The following is a 21,551-nucleotide window of genomic DNA, read 5'->3' as shown; positions in this document are numbered from 1 at the left end:
ATAATCTTTAAAAAAAAAAATCAATTCAGTAGATTAGTATTGCAGTTTAATCAAGTCTGACAGAGATCTGATACTTATGAGCTTATGAAATATCAAATATGTCACCCCTTAAGCTAACAATATGTACAGAGCAGGGTTGAGTATTAAGCATTAAAGTCGTAACAATGACATTCAGCATCATTTATTTATATAAATCCTTGTGACAGATGGGTCTGCAGATATTAGAGCTCCCTCTGAACAGTAAGACCTAAGGAGCAAAGGGGTGGGCGGAGTGCATCCGGATAGTAGCAGGATAAAGCAAGGCATTATTTAATCTGAAGACAACATGTATTTAAAGATGGATAGAGGTGGAAGGAGGGGGGGAGGGATATGACGTGCTGAGGAGGGAGAGCCAAAAACATGTTTGTAAGCAGACAGTCTGCCTTCCCTGCAGATGTAAAACAGAACATTTATGCTAAAACTTGGTGACACCCAGAGATTTAGCCAGATGCTGCTGTCTGGATTTTTCGATTCCTCGCACAAACAATGTCTGGAGGATCGTTTTCAAATTTGAAGGAATGATAATTATTCTGTTTCTTTTCTCTCCAATGAATCACATTTTTGTGGACTTAAAGTTGCTTCCAAATTAAATTAATCTTGGTAATGAAAGCTGGAAGGTTTATGTATGTTATGCAGAGCAATACCGTAAAGTATACGGCATAAACCAACAGGAAGCTGGATATTTAGAATCTGCTCCTACAGATTTAGTCCAATCAACTTCACGTCTTGTCAGTGCCATGTTCAAACCTTAAGGATGAAAAGTAATCAAAATCGTTCTATTTCATGGAACACCCTGCCATGTTGCCAAGCCATTTTCAGCAATATTGAAAACTATGGATGATCTTATCTATCAATGAAATATATCTATTTGGTGTAGTTTCCAGTAGTGGCTCAGTCAGTGGGGATATGGACTGGGAGCCATAGGGTTAAAGTCCCTGAACAGACCTAAAATATGGAGTGTGGACTGCTTCTTGGAGTGGTCCCAGTTCAACTCCTGGGCCCTGCGGTGGTGCTCTCGAGCAATGCAGCAGACACCCCCCTCCCCATTGCACCCAGGGCCCTTTACAATAGCTGCCCAATGCTCCTAGTACTAGGATGGGTTAAATGCACAGATCCAATTTAATCGTGTGTGCTGTGTGTTTGTATGTGTGACAAATAAAGAGGGTTTCATCCTCTGATTCTAATTTAAACTATCAATGTTGTTTGTTTGTATTAAACTAAGTACTACAGAAATGTATGCAGTGGTTGTATTATTGGCCCATAGGGTCAAATCATTTGATTGACCCATTTCATCAAGTAATTGGAATTGAAGAGCAAAACAAGTCATTTCATTGGCCCATAGATACAAGAAATGTAATTGGTGGATTGAAACAAGTAGATTTTAGACAATGCACTGCAGCACCAACCGTCCTCCCACCTGTACATCCAACGAGCATGGATGTGTAAGGGACGTGCTCATCGCTTCTTTCATCTTCGATTTAGTTTTGATATTCTGCAGGCAGGATGCTCCCAACTGCCGGTGCCTCAGTGCATGACTGTCAACACAAAAACCCTTGCGGATGGTGTTTGGTAAACAGAGACCATATCTCACATCCTGGCAGAGAACTAGATCCTAAAATATGACTATTTAGTCTGCTGAATTCACACTCACTCTGCTGTGGTGATAAAGTCTACGAATATCCTTAAATTAAGTTGTCCTTTTAATAACAACATGCTGAAAGGATATATGCACATCTGCAAGCCTTCAAATTAATTCAAGTCTCCAGCCAAGGGCTTGTAAATCCTGGTCGCTGTAGCTATAGCTAAGTATGTCAATTCCTCTTGCTCTGTGGCCGGTAGCCAGCAGGTTTTCAATTAGTCCCTCCTATTGCAAATCATCCTTTGGCTGTTAAGAACGTGAAATTAAACTGGGATATTTTGAGTCCACTAATTGCGCTGGCTGCTAAATGGCACATGTGATTCATGGCCTGAATCTTTAGAGCGTGCCAGTTTCATCTCCTGGTCAGGATATTAATTGCTTCAGTCTGACCTGTTCTGACACATTGGTCAAAAGATAAGTCCCATTATGTAAACAGCAGTTATAATGTTTGTGTTTTAAAGGTCAAAAGTCACGATTAAGGTTAAAGGGAATAGTATGACATATTGGGAAATATTTGCCAAGAGTTAGGTAAGAGAATTGGTGCTACACTCTTATCTGCCCAGCATGTTCCTATCATTTATATCCTTTTATTCTCATCATTTAGATAAGCGTTGATACAAAATAACAGAAAGTAGCATCAGCATACAAACAATATACAAATAAAATGATTATTATTGGTTAGACATATGTCGTTAGAAGCGTTATAAGAGCTAACGTCTTGAAGCTTAGTCTCTAATAGAATAAATCAGCCTCATTTCAGATTCAACGTCACAGTGAAGTTGCTTTTTTGTTACTGGAATCGGCACTTTTTGACAAAAGGAACATGGATCATGACATGGATTTGCAATTCAAAATGGGGTTAAGGTAAAAGTTTCTTGTTTAACAGCCTCCTTTTGGTTCCAGGGCTTGCATAACAGACTGTAATTGTCCGACTTCATCTACTCAACTCCCTTTAAGACCACAAAAAAGGCCACACAAATCAGATGTCACAGGCCAGTGGATGTATGTGCAGGTTTTGTCGATAACACCCTATTAGGTGGAGGGGACGTGTCAGCGTAGGAGAGGGCCTAATCCAATCAGCAGAGTAATTAAAAACACACAGCACAGCAGCCCTGATGGCTGCATTGTCAGGGACGGCATTCAGCATTTAGCACAGAGAGGGATGAGCTCATGCCAGGTCAGAGAGATGGCTGTCTCTGCTGCCGTGCAATTAGAATCACAATCAGGATCAGCAAAAATGGAAATTAAAAGGAAAGCAAATATGCAGAGAGTGTTCACTCATTGTGTTCACAATCCTCATTCTCTCCCTCCTGAACTTCATTAAAATGGCTTTAATCCACACCTTGCTCAGTGTTTTAATTAATCTGTAATTATACTGAGTATTGTGTCCTAATTGGTGTCTTAACAGCGTTGGCACTCATCTTTTTGTCGTTTTATTCAGCCCTGTCTATTCCTCGTTAATTAACACCATCACCTAACTCCTCCTGCCAGTGTTGCTGAGCTCCATCCAGCATGCAGTTGGAAAACAAACCACCAGATGTCACCCACACCTTAGTGCATCCAATCTGTTTTTTTATGAAGCCTAATGAATTTTGGTTTTGGCACAGTGACACCAGTGGTGCTTGGCGCATAACAGCATTGGGATTTTTTTTCCTTTGCTTTCATGAGATGAACTCAAACTCAATTTTGCACACATTTAGGCAGCAGTATATCCGGGATGCAGCAGCAACAGGATGCTTCCCTTCTCGTGATACATTGTACGTCCTCGCTCCACGCTTGATGCAGCTTCCTCGGCTTCAACCGGCGACTTAACCATCCTTCTTTTTGCCTCACAGGGCCACTCTCCATCCTGTGTGTGCAGCCAAGCATGAATCTGTGGCTTGGGAGCGCTCTGGATGTGTGACAGGCTTCCTTGGAGAGGGGTAATTCCGAAGGGCAGTAGAAGTAATAGGGTAATCTATTATACAGTCAAACTCTTTCTTCCTCCTCTCTTGTGCCCCCCTTCCTCCCGCTCCTCTCCTCACCCTCCCTCCCTCTCTCCCAGTCTTTGGTTTCTCGCTGCCTCTGCCCTTGCATCAGCATTTCGTGAGGACAAATGAGAAGTAGAGTTTAACTATGCACATTCCCGATGCCCTCCTGCAGAGCCCAGCACTTTCACAATTAAACTGGAGTCCATCTCCCCCTATGATTCAAAACTCACCCCCCACTGAATGGGGGCAGCTCACATATGCACGCACTTTGATATACACACTTACAGACACACACTGTTCCAGACTAGCAGTGCGTGACCGTAACCACTGTGGTGGGTTCTCATATAACTAAGCTTCCATATTTACTCAATATATTTTATGGTACACATGTCATCCACCTATAAGGAGATATGAAAAGGGAACGAAACACAGCATACGAGTGAAAAACATTAATCTTGTAAAATGTTCTGTTTACATGGACAAAAGATGAATTACATTACACCCAGAGGTGATTCTTTCCCCAAAACTAAAAATGTGAACCTGTTTTGTGCTCACCTACTAACACAAGAAAGCATAACTTAAGCATTTCTCACTTCTCTGCATTGATTGGCTTCTCATCCTTTTTTTTTTTTTACCCATTCCTCCACTTTCCAGTGTATGGATTCCTTTATTTACCACACTTTATCAATTAATTCTCCATTAGTGTTTTAAATGGTGTGCATCATCTTGTTCTAATGTCTTGAAAAAGGTCAACTCATGGTGAGAGACCAATAAAAAAAAAGAATCTCCCTCCTCCACCCCCTGCTATATATTCAACCCCCTTGAAACCCCCCATCTCTGACATCTTTTCTCTTGTGCGCTCCATTTTAGTCCCATCTCCCAGAGAGACAAGGACACAGGGAGAGAGCCCACAGCCTCCATCTCCTCCTCCTCCTCCTCCTCCTCCTCCTCCTCCTCCTCCTCCTCCTCCTCCTCCCTCTCTCAGCTCCCCGCTCTTCCAGCACACGCTCACACTCCTTCCCTCTGATGCCGACTGGATGCAGACCGGGGGATTTCCAGCAGCTTCCTAAAGCTCGCCTCCCTCCCTTCCTCCTCCTCCTTCAGCATCCGGAGCTTCTCCTCTTCTGCCTCCTCTTTCCTCCTGCTCCTCACCACCAGGATGTGGCACTCGGTGGCTCTGCTCCTCTCTGGATTCTTTGCTTTGATCCATGGTGAGCCCGATTGCCTCTCGCTCTGTCTTCCGTTCAGTTTCCAGGAATCACAACTGCAGCAGCAGCACTTTAGTCCCGACCTGGGATTTTTATAGGGAATGTATGTATGGAGTCAATTCTGTTGATGCTTGATCTATGAATAAGAATTAAAAGTTAAAAAGACTCCAGGGAGAAGAAAAGTGAGAATCTGGCTCACCTGTTTGCTTTCTTGTTTACATCCCTGGGATTTTACGTTACTGTTTTTTTTTCTGGATGTATTTGCTGGGTTGACCTATGGGTTGGATCCTGATGGCACAAACAGTGTGTAGAAAAACCTGAGTAGTGATTACCTTGTATTGCTTTTTTCTTCCCTCATTCCACATGCCTCTTTCCCAAATCTCCATGTATGACAAGGGGTTTTCCCATATGGAAAACAGGTCCCAGATCAATGGAATTGTACGTATAGATTGGTTCTTCCATTTTGCCTCCACTGTTGTGTTGGACGCCTTGTTACAGCCAAGCTGACAGGGCTCGGAGCAGCAGAAGGGAATATAAAAGCTGTCAGTTGATGGCAGAGCTGATAGGGGGAACTTTCCCTATAGGCAGAAGTACCAGCAGAGCTATTCTGTTTGTTTGTGTTTTCAAGAAGAATATTTTGTACCAGAAAGTCCAACAAAAACAGAAAAGAGGACAGATAAGGCACAAGATTCACACTGCACTGTTGCGCACTGAATTTTAACATTTAAGGAAACCTTCAGGGCTTTTCCATGATTTTGCAACGATGAAACCATCTTTCAATACCATTAGTGTGTGAACATTTCTGCCAACGCTCCACTGGGACTTAAACCCGTTATACTCTGAGCACTAAAGCCCCTTAAACTCTGACATTTCCCATAAATAAGAATTCTAGACAGAAACAAAAGACATCTAACACTGTTGGACAATGTCCCACATTCAGTGTGTTCTGCATCTGCTTTGCTGTTTATTGAGGTCATAAAAACCGACTGAATGAAACCCCCATTCTTATAATTGCTCCACTATAGCACCGACTGGAGAAGTCCTAGATGTTTTGACCATAATTTCAAAAATAATTCCCTGTACTTCAGAATTATATAAATGGCAGAAAGCTCTTGATCTCATAAAGGATATTAAATGAAAAAAAGGAGTTTGGATGAAGTCTAAATGTGTTATGACGGCTCACTTAAGATAGAAGAAGATCCTAAGTGATGCGACACCCTGTACATTTTAATTTGGTCTGCACATTTTTGGTTGACAGTACAGTCTGCTTACCCTCCAAGTTCATTCAATTAGTCCATAAATATCTTTATTTAACATGGCGTTTGTATTATGGCTGATCATTTCAAACCAACCTAATTATTTGTGCCAATCACGCGCTGATAAGGCTTCCGACTTTTTCTCACTAGATTATTATTTGCTTGCTGACTGTTGTCCACACTTTCTCGAATCTTTCTTCTGTTTGCCAATTTTGTTCTCTATTATTATTATTTTAAATACTGCTTAATAATTAAATCTAACGAAAAGCTGAACCTCTCCTCCATATTTCATTGGCAAAAACTTTAAAGTGGGGAGACAAATGGAGGAAGATGGTTGCATATCATTTCATCATTAAAACCTTTTTCTCTCTTTTTCCTCTAAGGCTTTTATTTTAAGTCTTGTTCGTGTGTTATTTAAAGATAAGGAGTTTCATTTCCTAAGGGCTAAATGTTCAATTTGATCAGCAACATGTTTTCAGCATTTATAGCCTGAATGTTCTCCCACCCAAAAGTCTGATTTGCTTCCAGAGTGATGAATTTATTGGCGGTTTTCATGAAGATTGGTGTCCTTTTTAATTAACTCACCACACAGGAAATGCTCCCTTACTATGTGTACAAGGATGTGACATATAAGGGACCTAAACATTACCTACAGGGGATTTTTTATGGTGTGGAGTGCGGCTTGTTTTCACATTTTTTTCTGCGTCTCCAGTGTCGGTGCAGGGTCCTCACCAGAGGAACCTGTTAAAGAACCTCCTGAAGGATTACAACCGGATGGAGCGGCCGGTGGGCAACGACTCCCACCCACTCACCGTTATCTTCTCCCTCAGTTTGATACAGATCATGGATGTGGTAGGTTTTGCAGTCGCATGTGTTTTCAACCTCATGAATATCATCCACTAATTGGCTCTAATTTTAAAATATACATTTTCCTCTGCATGATGAAGTTTCTTGGACATTGGGTTGATAATCATTTGCAGCCATTAGATTTATTGTGTTATTCGGTACCGATAAATAGCCCAAAAAAGGAGAATCAAAATCACAATTTGAAGCCAAGTTAGGCAGAGTATTCCATAAACTGTTATATCATAATTTCATTAAGGTTTGCCAAAACAAGGGACTCTGTTTAATTAATTTATGCATGAAACCTTTCTGTTATATTTAAAAGTATACTAGTATTTGCCTCATGATTAATGCAAATAATTTATAAGAAAAGAAAATGTTTTAAATGTTTTGCAGGATGAGAAGAATCAGGTGCTCACCTCTAACATGTGGCTACGGATGGTAAGGACCCCCGAGAAACGAGATAAAGAATTTGCTTGCAACTTGATAGAAAATAAATGACTCGAGACTCGATTTAGATTTGGAATCTAAAATTTGGAAACTTTACCTGAGAAAGAATTATCTAAAAGACTTTAAATATAAAACATTGAAAATGTTCAATGATGTCAATTTAGACACTAGTGTCTGACGTTATCAAAATGCGGGACCAGAGTAGGATTGAATTGTCATAAGTGATTTCTCACTGTTTAAAAGTGATCGAGAGTTATTTTGTTTTTGTTTGATTACATTTATGGAGCTGAATATCAACAATTGTGATACACAATTAATTCAGTGTATTTGCAAAATTGGAAATACTACCTTGTTTTTTTTATCCTTATTAAAACGCACAGATACTGCAGGTGGGATAGATTACAGTATGTTTATTTGACTTGAACAAGACAAATGAACTTCTACCAAATGACTTGAGTCTCATGTCTGGCTTTTGACCCAAAACATACAAAAGTACATTTTAGAGTCCATTATGTATGTCTATGATTTATATGAATTCTGTTACACCTATACTAATGTCAGCCTGTAATGTAGTCCACTGGGATGCAGACTGTATTTGTGTGTGTGTTTTTAAGAGTTGGTTCGACCATTATCTCCAGTGGAACCAGAGCGAACATCCCGGAGTGAAGAACCTACGCTTTACCACGGACCAGGTCTGGACCCCGGACATCCTGCTCTACAACAGGTAAAACACGCATAAACACCTTAACACACCTCGCATACATACACATTATATTCCAACAAGTAGTGTCACTTCCTCCCCTGCCCTTCCTCAGTGCAGATGATGACTTTGACTCCACCTTTAAGACCAATGTTCTGGTGAACTCCAGCGGCTACGCCGAGTATCTGCCTCCAGGTGAATCCCTCTCCTTTATTTATTCATTCATGCTCTCACTATTTTTCATCCCTTCCTTGTCTCCCTGCGATGCAGCGGCAGCATCTCATACTGCAATTTCCACATGTCTCCCCAGTTTGTACATTTCGCATTCATATTTTATTAGTATAAACAGCATCCCTGGTTACTCACTGGTTACATATTCCCAGCATTGTGAGTACCACCTATAAATAAGAGATGCTTGCTTCCTCTGTTTTCCTGTTTTCTCAAAAACGCAAGACCTGTGCAAGTGTGAAAGTAGCAGCTCCCCTGGGTTTCACGGGTGTTCACTTAGTATTTTCTCTGTCTTTTTCTTTATACACCAGATTACAGCAGGCTGAGATTGAATCCAAAGGTTTACAGGGGGTTGAGATGGCCTTCTAATGTAAAAGTGGAGGACTGCGAGTTCAGAAAGACACCCTATCTATTCTATTTAGCGGCCATGTTTATTAATAGGCTGCTGCTGAATGTAAATACAGCTCCTTAATGCTGCGATTTGGATCAGACCCAATTAGGGAATAGATAAAAAGATATTGCTCTGCATTGGTGGAATAAGAGGGTTTTAGTCATGATGGAAATGGAAAGAATAGGCAGCAAACCAGCAATTTCCCAACCCGCACACAAGCCTGGTTGCAATTCCTGATGTATTTTGTGGGCTGGTGTTATCAGGAAATATAAAGGCAACAGGTCTGTGGGTGGCTGGCATGGAACAGGAGCTTGACACACGGTGAATAATTCAAAGGCGAGGGATCTCAGGTGTCTACTGCACACCATCACTTGCAGAGGTTGGGTGTAATAGTATAACAGGAGATAAGGCATAACAGGTTTTAGCTCATATCTTGATTGGGTGACATTTGCAAATGGAAAATCTTGTCTCTGGGTCTTGTAATGCCTAGATGGGAAGCGATTTTCAGAATGACAGAGTTTTATTTTGGGAGCCGTGCTGTGGGAGAGGGAGATTATTCCAAGCTGCAGAAAAACCCAGGTGTCTCATTTGTGAGCATTGCTCCAAGGTTACTGGATATCTGTGAGAGGCAAGGTACATAACTCTGTACAAGCAGTGGACTGCAAAAACCCACAGAACCACCTTTACCACATCAGTGTAATTATGGGTTTAGTGCCTTCAGAGTTCATAACAGTAGTAATTACACAGACATCATCCCCATGAAGCTAAGGCACAAACTTGGTGTCAGTTGCTGGATTTGAGGGTATATAAAAGTTTATAGCAAATACTTAATTTGATGTGATCAACCTCTGCTTTGAACCCCGCCATCTACCTGCTAACCTCTGCTCTCCAAAGTCTGCTTTGATTCCTCTCTGAAGGCTGATTTGCATGTCAGCCTCATAACGAATGTCTTTGATCACTGTAAGGCTTCATTGGCATTTTGGTTCTGCCTGTGTCTGAATGTTTGAACCGGGCTTTATTAATTTATTTCAGTAATTAATTTAAGGGCCGTAGTTTGCCAGCGACCACTGCGATGATCTTCCTTCGGGGGTAGAAACTAGCGTGCAAGCGCAGCTTTGGGATTTTGTGCTTGCATGTGCCTACACATGCATTTGGGGGCATTTATTTTGCATAATAGAATTGGTAATCTGATTAGGAAGCACACAGTCTCATTTTTCAGTGTCACTGCTGATGTTTTCTCCTTCCGCAGAGGCTTTGCTAACAGCTGTGTGTGCAGGCAGAGCGCAGTAACAGTGTTTGTTTGCAGAGCAGAATATCTGAAACCTGCTGGTGAAAACACTGCTTGCATTTTGGGAAGATATTTCTCTGATGAGAGGTTGTTTCTAATCTAGTCATTACTTTAAGTTCTTCAGCCTCCAAACTTTAAAATAGTGTATTCCTTGCAGACATGCACAAAATCCTATTTCAGTGCATCCTTTTGGTTGCGATGCAGCACATCCTTCAGCAGTTCTTTATAAAAATGAATCATGGTTGAGTTCAGTCCTTGAGCTGGCTGGATATGAAAAGGAAGCATGATTTTTTCTGACAATAACACTTGATATTCAGGGCAGGATTTCAGTAAAACACAAGCGGTCCATCGGTTAATAGTCACCTCTGTACAGGAAACTGCAGGGGTAAATGTTGTAATTTAGTAAATTGATTGAAGTGGTTTAACCCTCTGTCTCTTTTTTTTGTCTTCTTCTTGTCTTCTTTCTAAGGAATCTTTATGAGCACATGCAATGTGGACGTTCGCTGGTTTCCTTTTGACATTCAGCAGTGTGAGCTGAAGTTCGGCTCGTGGACGTATGACGGCTGGCTGCTGGACCTCCAGATGACTGATGCTGACATCTCAGGCTACATGCCCAATGGAGAGTGGGACTTAATCGGTGAGTATGGTGAAACATTTGCATTGTATCATCATATAGAACCTCCACTCACAGAGCAGTGCTCAATTTCTCTCTGTTCTTGACTGATCTTCAGGGGTTCCTGGCACCAGAAGCGAGGCCTTCTATGACTGCTGTAAGGAGCCTTATCCTGATGTGACATTTGTTGTGACAATACGGCGGCGGACGCTGTACTACGCCCTGAACCTGCTCATCCCCTGTGTGTTGCTGTCTTCGATGACCCTGCTGATCTTTGTGCTGCCAGCTGACTCTGGGGAAAAGATCTCACTGGGTGAGTGGACAAAAAGCGCATGATGGAGGAAATACATTGACAAAAGTAGAGCAAGAAAGAAACACAAGAAGCTGGAATACAGGAGGGGTTGAGGTTTTACACATCAGCTTTTACCTTTGGGTATACAAGGTGCAGACCAGTTTGACCTTCAATTTGAGTCCATCATATCTTCATATCTAGGGTGATTCAGTGCATAAATCACAGGATTAATTAAGATAAGGATTAGGATGACCTTAATTAATCTCAGAGGGGAAATTCAGTTCTTCAATTGCATAAAAGGAAAATGAAACAATTATTATTCACTTACAGGTTTCGTGAGGTGATTAAAACGAAGCGTTTCAGCAACACAATTTAAATTTTGATAGATTTCTCCTATAAGGTTGCTTCTATGCTCAGAGGTGTGAAAGATACAGTAAATCAAGTATGCCTAAAAAATGAGAGTTCAATATGTCCTTAGAATAAAGTCAGAAAAATGAAGCGTTGGTGCAGAAGACTTTGGGGTGGGATGAAAGGGGAAGTGTGAGAGAGGGTGAAGCTGTGAAAGTAGAGGTATAACAGGATGAAATAGAAAGATGAGAAATGCGAGGAGGAGGAACAGAGACAGATGGGAAGGTAGTGAAGAGGGAGCGCAGACAGGAGAAGAATTTGAAAAGGATGAGACAGGACAGCACAAAAGAGATGGGGACGATTGATGAGGAGGTAAAGGTGTGAGACAACCAATCCTAACTATAATAGGCTGGCAGGGCGAGAGGATGCAGTGGCGCCATTGAAGAGCATCTGCAAATACATTTTAATATCGGATTCAACTTGAAGCACAAGATGGATGATTTTTACATCGTCAAAAAAAAAAGAGACTCCAGATTGAATGACCTTGCATTGAAAGTAGAGGTCGATCAATCGTTTCGGCGATCAACAGAAAAGTGTTTGGTAATTGAATTAATTATTTTAATGTCAAGTCATGAAAAAAGCAGAATTTTTTGGTTCCATTTTTGTCAGATGTGTATTGTGAACTGGATATATTTCGGTTTATTTAATATCAACTTCAGCTTTGTAAAATTGTAATGACACTCCTCAGAATTCTCTGAGAAATGCCATTAAAGTTCACAGAACAGCAAAGAATGTCATATTAAATCCCTCTCTTACCCCATTCACAATATCTCTTCCAAAAGGCCAGAAGAGGGTATTAAATATAGCCTCTATACACCAAATGCACCAACATAATGATATTTATATTATTTATAAGAAGAATTTGATAAATGCTCAAGCTTGTTTGTATTTGACTCACGTCTGAGTCTGAGGGAACACAGAGGGACGCGGGGCAGTATTGTCAAAGCATATCTTTAACCTCAATACAGGATGCATTACGCAGCATTTCTCTGCAGAAAATAATGCCAAGCCTTTCACACACGGCCAATTAACCTATTGGTGTAATTAAGGCTAGTGAATTGATTAGGAGAAGAGAGCTTACACACAGCCTTGCAGGAAAATACTCTGACACTCCGTATGATGGAGGAGACACTGGATCAAGGGACTGGGGTCTTTAGGGTGAGAGGACCATGCTTTTAAAAAGAATAAGTGTCATTTCTGAGAAATTAGGCATTATAAAAAAAACATTTTACATTTTCTCAATATCGCTTAAGGACGTTTATATTTTATCTCTCAGCATGAGCTTAACTGAATGCTTCTGGATGGGGACATTTATGCCAACAAAGCACTCCTTTAATTTAGTCAGTTGGATAAATGAGACGGATAGTGAGGAGAAATTTAGATGGAGAGGAGTTTCAGGGCCGGAGCGTGTGAGTTGTGTGTGTTTGTGCGCACGCAGATGGAGTTTGGACAACTTTAAAAAATGGCTATTTGCTGTGCGGAAGTGCTTTTAGCTGTAGAGGTAGAGCATGTCAAGAAGTAATTCATGTTAAGAGCATTAGGTGGTCATTTAAATAAATTGAATGTGATCTCATCCAAGTTATGACCATTAATCTAAATACTACACACACAATAAATGTAGTTTCTCAAAGGAGAGTACTGCTATGGATGGCTTTTTAAAATGTAGGTAAAGCATAAGGTTCTCATATCTATCCATCTTTCTTTTTGCAGGTATCACCGTTCTGCTGTCGCTTACTGTTTTTATGTTGCTAGTCGCAGAGATCATGCCAGCTACATCGGACTCCGTCCCTCTCATAGGTATGTAAAAGACAGTTTGATGTGTGTCTATATTTTCCAAAGTGGTTCTCATGGTCCTTAATGAGTATGTTGTTTAACTGTAACTATGACACCAAATTAAAACCTGCACTATTGCTGCAATTACATTTAGTGATTGTCAATATGAAATCGAGATGTTTTACTCCTTTGAGATACAGCAAGTTTCATCTGACAGTGGCAATCAATATTTGGCTTGGAGTGTTCATTTGAGTGATTCGATGTGGTGCACAGTAGGAACTAGCTCCTGGTTGAGCTCTGGTGGTTTGTGTACTAGCATGATATCATGCATTATTCAGCCCAAAACAGAGCTAAGGCTTATGGGGATTAGTTAGTGTTGTACACCATAAATATAAATAATAAACCAAATTGCTGGCTGAATTGGGACTTTGACTTGACCTGAAATTTCACTCAAAACCACAAACGTCTACATCGTGGAAGCACGACAAAAAAAGTCAGAGGATCATTAAAGTCATCAATATTTATCTTCTTGGCCCTGAAGACCACCAATGACTGAATTTCATGAAAATCGGACAGCTGTTAGTCTGAACAAACCAACATTGTTATTTCTAGAGCTACACCTGCTAGAATAGCTTAAAATCCTGGTTTTGTCACAGAGGTCTTTACAATCTGTCCTATGTAGTGGTAGAGCTGCAAAGTAAACCCAACAGAATTTATTTTGCCATCTGCTTGCCTTAAAAAGTTATAGTCTAAATTGATTGCAGGCACGCATGCTGGATATTATATTAAGAGAACAGGGTGCAACCAGACACAGATGTGTCTTTGCCTAAAGACACAAATTCTAGTCATTAAAAACTTTAGAAAAAAGAAGTCATTATCATCAGGGTGCTGCTTTCAGCACAGATCTTTTCATAAAAAATAACAACCCTGATGCAGTGCATCTGTTTGTTGATTTTACAAACACAATGTGGCTTCTAGTAGACAAGTAGTGTTGGTATCAGGTCCCAAATTGGCCTGAAGGAATTTATCAAAGGATGTGTCCTTTTGAATGTAATAGGGAATTCATGATTATTTTATTATTACAATTTATTTAGCTAAGGCTTTTATCCAAAGTGACTTATAATAAGTAAGTGAATTAAACATGAAAGGGTGTTTTAAAGATAGCCTTGTGCTTTTGCCTATAGGTTTTCCAACAAAGAGACACAACAAAGAGACCTTCACTGGTCTGTGTGGCTAATCAGAATCTACTATGACCACTGTGGCTGTCAATGAGCCAGTGGGACATGATGTGTATTAAGGATGTAAAATGACGTCAACATACTGTTTCTACTCCGTCCAGGTCAGTATTTTGCCAGTATAATGATCATCGTGGGGATGTCAGTCATCGCCACAGTGGTTGTGCTGCAGTATCATCACCACGATCCAAATGGAGGAAACATGCCAAAATGGGTGAGGCTGAGTTCAAAGTCTTTATCATAACCTCAAGTGCATTATCAGTTACACATCATGCTCTCCAGCTGGTTAAACACTGTAAATGGTTGGTCTCCCATTTCAGATAAGATTTATTCATATTATTCATCTCAATTTCCCATCATGATTCGTATCTGCCATTTTCAGCAACATTTCATCCATCCGTCAGTGCTACCTGTTCACTTCAACCAGTTTTTGCTCTCCACTAATTTTCCGACTTCCTTGGCTGTGACTCATCGCAGTGTCAGTCTGCCTGAGAGTGATCATCAAATGCCTTGGAACAGACTTCAACTAGAGTGCGTTTCAAAGGGCTCTAGATATGCAGGCGGATTTGATTTGAATTTTTCTCTCATGCCTTTTGCTTAATGCATGAAGGGTTTTTAGTTTTACAAAAGTTTTGTTCTAATGCGCACATGAAAATATAAATTGTGGAGAAAACGTCATAAAGACATGGTAGGCTACATAAAAATGATTAGCAATTGGCTGTTCTACCAAAATAATAATAATTCTGTAATACTAATCAAATGAAATATAGGAAGGCATTGATTGGCATTTCAAAGTTGACAGGTCTACAAAAAGCTTTGTTGCATCAGAGTGCAGATGCCGCATATATCGACAGATGGAAGGACATTACGTTGATGAATGGCGTTTTCAGGCAGTCCGTCGGCCAATTAACAAGCTAATTGATGTGGTTCAGATGAGTGCATCGAACCAGCACAGATCATAATTGCAATTGCCGACAAAAACATCAAAGGCAGGAGCAACAGGGACTGTTACCTGGCCAGTAAACACACTCAGTGGAAACTAATTGAGCATTCATCTGGACATTAGCTTCTTATTAGATGCAAAACACCCATCTGGATGCTCTTGGTCCAATATGCCCTTTCAGGGGACATGAAGTCTGTTTGTAAGGGAGTTTTGTTTTAGGATTTGTCAGAGGAGAAAAGAGGAAACAAGTAGCACACAAGCTTTAAATTTGTACCAACTTGTGAGAAGCTTATCTTCGCTTTATATTTATGCTGCATTCTATTGAGACATTATCGGAGGTTCAGTGCACTGTAATCTGACAGTGAATCTCAATAATTCCCCCCTTTAAATTAAATGCTGTCTTTGTAAGTATCCTCTTGCAAGAAATATATTTTAAGCCAAAAATCTTCTTTGCCTCAGGCACTTTAACTAGGCGTCCCCAGCGAGGATTTCATACTTCTACTTCTACAAGCACTACTGCATTATGAAACAAGATGCAAGGTTGGAAATAGCAGTGACATCAATCCAAGACAAATGAGGCTGTTCACCCATCTTAACTCGTGTTATTCGAAGGTCAGATCGTGTAGGTGGTTGCCAATGCTTAGTTACTCTCAACACTCTACAGCTTTTCAATGTTTTCTTTTACTTTCTTTAATGCTTTTGTGCTCTTTCCCTTTGCTATTTCCTGTCCTCCGCTCTAATCTTTAAAAGTTTCTAGCTGTTTTCTAATATGCAGTGGACACCTGGAAAATCGATGTCTGTAGTTTTCCCTTACACACATGCAGAACACAACAGAGGATTGTCTGTGTCACACGTGTTTGCTTCAGGCAAGGGCTGGCACCAAGGTAGAATGTGTAGGAGGCATGCATTGAGTCGGATTACACCGGGGGCACATTGCCAGTTTTGTAATTTGGACTTGAACAATTGCATTGGCCCTTTATGTTCAGATGTTTCCAAATCTCATTCTCTCTTTAGTTTTGGTGAGTGTTTTCCATCCAAACATTTGCATTATGACATAAAGCTCCTACGAGTAATGTCTAATTTCATGGTTGCAGTGCACGTGTGAAAGAGGCTTAGTTTCTCTCCTCTTCTCTCTACAGGTGCAGCTCGTCTTGCTGCAGTGGGTAGCATGGTTCTTGCGTATGAAGCGGCCAGGAGAGAATGATGACCCAGAGCGGCCCCCGTGTGCCCCCCACTTACGGCGCTGTTCCTCGGGCTCGCAAAACGGGAGCATCACAAATCCACAAGACCCCACCCTGCATCCACTGCACCCACAGAACCTGAGTTCTCTGCACACAGGGCCCCTCCACGCGGGGCATCCTCACCTTCATGCCCAGTCCAGCACCAACAACAATGGGAACCTTCTTTATATGGGTTACCAGAGCATGGAGGACCCTTCAATGCTCTCAGAGCCTCTCCAGAGAAATAACATCTCTGCAGGGCCTACTCGTGTAGCAGGAAGCCCGCCTCCTCACCTCCCATCTCAGTTCTGCAGCTCCCCACCACCTCCTACCCCCAACATGGATACTGTAGGCTGCCCCAGCACTGTCTCCAGTGGTGGGGGCTTCGGAGGTGGAACCGGAGGTTGCTCGAATGCTGGTATAGGAGACCCACAGCTACAGGCCATCTTGGAGGAGGTGCGTTACATGGCAGACCGTTTCCGGGAGCAGGACGAAACCGAGAGCGTTGCAGACCAGTGGAAATTTGCAGGCGCTGTGATTGATCGTCTGTGTTTGGTGGCGTTCAGTGTTTTCAACATCATTTGCACCATCTCTATCCTCATGTCTGCTCCGAACTTTGCAACTGCTATTTCAAAAGACTTTGTTTGAAAGCAAAAAGGGAAAAAGAGGAAGAGAAGTGTGAAGGAAAGGATGAGGGAAATTAAATATAGACTGAAGAATGGAGTGGGCCCGGATCCAAGGGAATACAATTTCCAGCGGACTGTAGGCTCTGTGATTTGTGATTGCAAGGAACTTGAAAATAGAAATGAAAAAATGTTGTTCTTTGCAATACAATACTGTTTTGTAACTGAAATATAAGAGGAAAACAGATAAGGAAGCGGATACAGAGTATATGTTGAAGGAGATTAGGGTGAGCGTGGTGCTTTATCAGAACCTGGACAAGGTGAAGTTATTCTTTTTTTAATTCAAATCCTTTCCCACAAAATAAGGGGAACAAATGAGTCCAAAAAAGAAATTAAACAAGCTTATCAGTCCAACCTCAAGCAAGAAAGCTCTTGGAGAGATTGAAAGACTAAGACGGAAAAGTGACAGGCAGATAGATAGAGATGGATAAATAAGACAGACATTGGGCTGTATTTTCTTAAAGAGGGAAGACAGTTCTTCTCTACCACTTTTTGAGAACGGAGTGCATCATTTAAAGTGATGTGAAGAGGAGAGGGTTGGGGGAGGCAAAAAATACAGAAAAGAAAAGAGGATGGAACTAGGATTCCCCCTTGTGACATTGGCAGAGTTAGGCAGAGTAAACAGCTTGATGCTTGGATATACAAGTGATGGAAGATCAGGAAGCAGAGACGAACAGAAGAGGATCTTATCTATTCAATCAAATCCATTTAATGACCGTCAAATTGAAAGACCTTGGATAATCTTTAAGACTAATAAGCTTTTAAAGGATGAAGTCCCCTCTCTGCTTGAAACCACTTTAAATTTCCAAGGCCTTATCTCTTTGAGACGATTGCCAATCTGCAACAATCAGCAGAGATCAAAAGCTCCTCAGCAGCGGGCACAGTGTGCAGTGCTTATTACGACCGGGAAACTGAATTAACCGGTCATCAGCAGCGCAATGCCCAGTAGCTGCACCACGGTGGAGGCTCGAGCCAATAAGAAGTCATGAGGCTGTTACCGAGCTGTATCTGGCAGGTCCTAATAACCAACGGATCTTATTGGATTTCAAATTAAAGGTTTCATAACGGTGATGGGAGGTCAGGTCTTTAAAAGAACACAAGAGGCCCAAGAAAGGGTCAAAATCATTCTTGTGTTACTATATTGACCTTAAGCTACAGTGGAATATGTGAGGCACGTGTTAATAAAAGAGTGAGTTTGGACACAGCCCAATATTAAAAGAGAAGGATGAGTCATTCAAAATGAAGCTAGACGCAAAGGAAATCCAGCTGAAAGTGTACATTTAACAACTCTTCTCCGTGCAATTCAGCACAGGTAATTGCTGAGACTCACATTGCTAACTCTAAGAGAGAGTTGCTCTGTCTTCAATATTAGTATTGTGCAAAGCCACTGAAAATAAATATTGTCAGGAAAACATTTCCAACTGTAGGATCTTTCTGTATTTGTTTACGATGAATAGTGGTATTTTCTTTCATGCACATGAAGGTCCCCAGACTCAAAATCCCCTTTATATAACATAATGTTTTACCATAATTTATGTTTCTCTACATTTGAGTGGCTGACACCTGCCAGATATTAGCAAAGCAAGCTAAGCTTTTTATTTTTTACCCGACTACTAAATTCCCTCAAAAACCAAACAAGCCTCTGAAGAGAAGACCAGACTTACTGTATATTATTTTATATATTCATTAAATCCCATAAAACAACTTAAACCTACAATACCTTCAACCTCTAAAGCTTTCCTACACGGTCGTGGCACAAAGCCTTAAACGTTAAGTGTAAACAATGAAGAAAACCTTAAAAGTGTAGGAAAAAAAAAGTGCCCTGGCACTTTGATTAGCGAACATAAATCAAACTGTTTGTTTGGGACTATTTTCAGCTGGGGATTCATACACATCAGTGACTTAGCAAGTTTTTATGTGTGCAGGATGGTAATTCACTACAGAGGCCATTTTTATTGAAAAAATAAAGTGTATCTTTTTTAATTTTACCCAGTACAGCAATGGCCTTTATGTAAGTGATAAAAACACCGGAAGTCTATGGCTCAAAGGAGAAGCTAGTCAACACTTGTTAAGAGAATAATTGAGATGTAGGTTTTGGTATTTTCATGGGATTTTATGACAATTAGTAAAATGTACAATATCTGCAAATTATTCTATAAGAAATCTCTCAAGGTTTGCCCTAAATAAGTTAACTTCATTTCTGACAACACAGTCTCTACTGTCTGAGTAATGTTTCTGAACTACTACATACGGTGTAGAGAGCGTTGTACAATTCTTTATATCTATACCTTTCTTTGTCTCCTCTCTTGTGTTCTAAAGTCTCCTAGCAGTAGAAAAGTAAACTTCTAGCCTGGAGGTTTGTAGAAGGATGTTGTCCTTCCAGCACATACTGACAACTAAACACTCACATCTGTACAGAACATTTTATCACCCTGAAAATAAAGAATTGTCTCATTTTTATACCACCTTTAGTCTGTTCCCCATCTCTCTGATTTGACAGTGCTGGCCGAACACCCAAAAAGAAGAGAAAAATGACAGAGAGAGGGGATAGAAGGGGGAGAGAAAGTGCTGACGCGCAGGGAGAGCTGGACAGGGCCTTAATTGATCACTCGTTCAGGAAGGAGAGAGGAAGGGGGAGGGATGAGATGGGGAGGCAGAGGAGGGGAGGGTTAATGGAGGAAAGAGGGGGGCATACTAGGTAATTCATCGGATTTATGAGGGACAGAGGCAGCAGAGATGGGAGCTCAGACAAGCGTAACTCAGTCACATGCATCAAATGAAAGGCCACTGCAGTATATCACACCACCAGGGAAAATATATACTGCAGAAATAAACAGAAATTAGAGACATATCTTGATGCAACCAGATGTCAATCAAGTGTGGGGAATGTGTGTGGTCCTCAGTGTGTCTCAGTCAGTGAGCCAGACAGAGTCAGAGGTGTATTTATAGTGAGCTGCCCTTCTTTAGCCCCACCAAGGCTCCCTGTTTGAAGGGCTGACTCTTTTTCCCTCCGAGGTCGAAAAATGTGCAGCGCTAGCAATCTAGCAGCCCTTAGATTTACTGTGTTCACTCAGATGGAATAAAAGAAGAGTGTGTGAAGATTGTGTGTGTTGTATGTGTGTCCATGGGAAAGATGAGCCTGGGGGTCTGCATATGCATAAACTCAATCAGTTGTTTTTCTTTTCTATCCTCACAATTCAGATTTAATAAGAGCAGGCTGCCCCAAAGCTTTCTCCCAGCCCTCAGATATTATACCAAATGGGTAATTGAACTGAATCTCACTCGAGGCACATTTGGGCCTCACACAGATCTTTTACTGTGTAAACAGGGTGGCGATATAAAAGCTAAAAATATGCAATAACTGCCAAGTAAACAAATGAACTTGAAATACGCATAAACACAGACAAAAACAAAGCAATCACATGCATAAAAACACATGGATCAGTATCTTCATTAAAGACAACACATAAACAGCAGGCATGTTGAACATCATATTCATGTGCACCCACGCATGTGCATGCACACCTGTTCTGCCTGAGGGTCCCCACATGATCTGCTGCAAGGAAGCTCCCCGACATCTTGCGGCTGAGACCGATCAATGCCTTTTAATTACCAAGGGCCCAAAGTGTGGGTCGATACAGCTGACGAAAAGCAGAGAGAGAGAGAGAGAGAGAGAGAGGGGGGGGAGAGAGAGAGAGAGAGAGAGAGAGATGGTCCAGACGGTGATTGATGCTCACTCCTCCCAGCGAGCCTACCTACAGATGTGTCGTTTGGCTTGATTAATCCTGCCAAGCCACATTGACTCACTTTACAGACCGCTGTATAACCAGCCCAGGCCGCCGCAGTCACAAGGTTAAGTGGACACGAGGTGTCCGACTTCAGGAACACTGACCTCTTAAATAATATGTCAATGGTGGTTGGTTGCTCCTTATGATACTAAGGGATACAAAACTACTACTCTTAAACTCTGAATACAAACAAAACATACGTTCATTCATGAGGTTCCTTAAAACTAATGTGTACTCAACGACCGGCAAGCATTGGCAAAGGCATATATTCAGTTACTGTGGTTCTTTACTCTCTTTCATAAACTGAGAAAATCAATACAGATTTATCTACGTCGCTTGCACAGTGAATTATGAACTAATGCTCATCGGTTCATTTATTTCTTTAAAGTTATCTTTTATTTTGATTCATTATAAGTGGGTTGACTAAAAGGATGATGGAAAAACTATTAATTGTATGGTAAATAAATATTGTGCACTATTGTGAGTCCCTTTAAATAGTGCCTAACTCAAATGAGGGAAAAAGACTGAGCAAAGTCATGGTTGAGCAGCCATTTTATGCTTTTAATGTGAGGAAAGTCCCAGAT

At 41.1% G+C, this 21,551-nt stretch overlaps 1 protein-coding gene across 1 annotated transcript; it reads left to right on the top strand.

The window, feature by feature from the left end:
* The first annotated feature begins 4,675 nt into the window (after positions 1-4,675).
* Positions 4,676-19,768, top strand: chrna11 (cholinergic receptor, nicotinic, alpha 11). Its single transcript, XM_063899455.1, has 10 exons — positions 4,676-4,859; positions 6,825-6,964; positions 7,352-7,396; positions 8,020-8,129; positions 8,221-8,300; positions 10,482-10,649; positions 10,744-10,938; positions 13,036-13,122; positions 14,438-14,547; positions 16,416-19,768. Exons 1-10 carry the CDS (start codon positions 4,808-4,810, stop codon positions 17,142-17,144), a joined length of 1,716 nt encoding a protein of 571 aa, XP_063755525.1. The 5' UTR covers positions 4,676-4,807; the 3' UTR covers positions 17,145-19,768.
* The last annotated feature ends 1,783 nt before the right edge of the window (positions 19,769-21,551 follow it).

This window comes from Eleginops maclovinus, chromosome 13, assembly GCF_036324505.1.
Source record: "Eleginops maclovinus isolate JMC-PN-2008 ecotype Puerto Natales chromosome 13, JC_Emac_rtc_rv5, whole genome shotgun sequence".
Classification (NCBI taxonomy): Eukaryota; Metazoa; Chordata; class Actinopteri; order Perciformes; family Eleginopidae; genus Eleginops; species Eleginops maclovinus.
Note: the sequence above shows the minus strand (reverse complement) of the source record. Positions and strands in the feature narration are given on the sequence as shown.

Coding starts and splice junctions, on each gene's coding strand:
- chrna11 (XM_063899455.1), top strand. CDS start 4,808: ATGTGGCACTCGGTGGCTCTGCTCCTCTCTGGATTCTTTGCTTTGATC. Junction 7,397..8,019: donor CTAACATGTGGCTACGGATG/GTAAGGACCCCC, acceptor TGTGTTTTTAAG/AGTTGGTTCGACCATTATCT. Junction 14,548..16,415: donor GAGGAAACATGCCAAAATGG/GTGAGGCTGAGT, acceptor TTCTCTCTACAG/GTGCAGCTCGTCTTGCTGCA.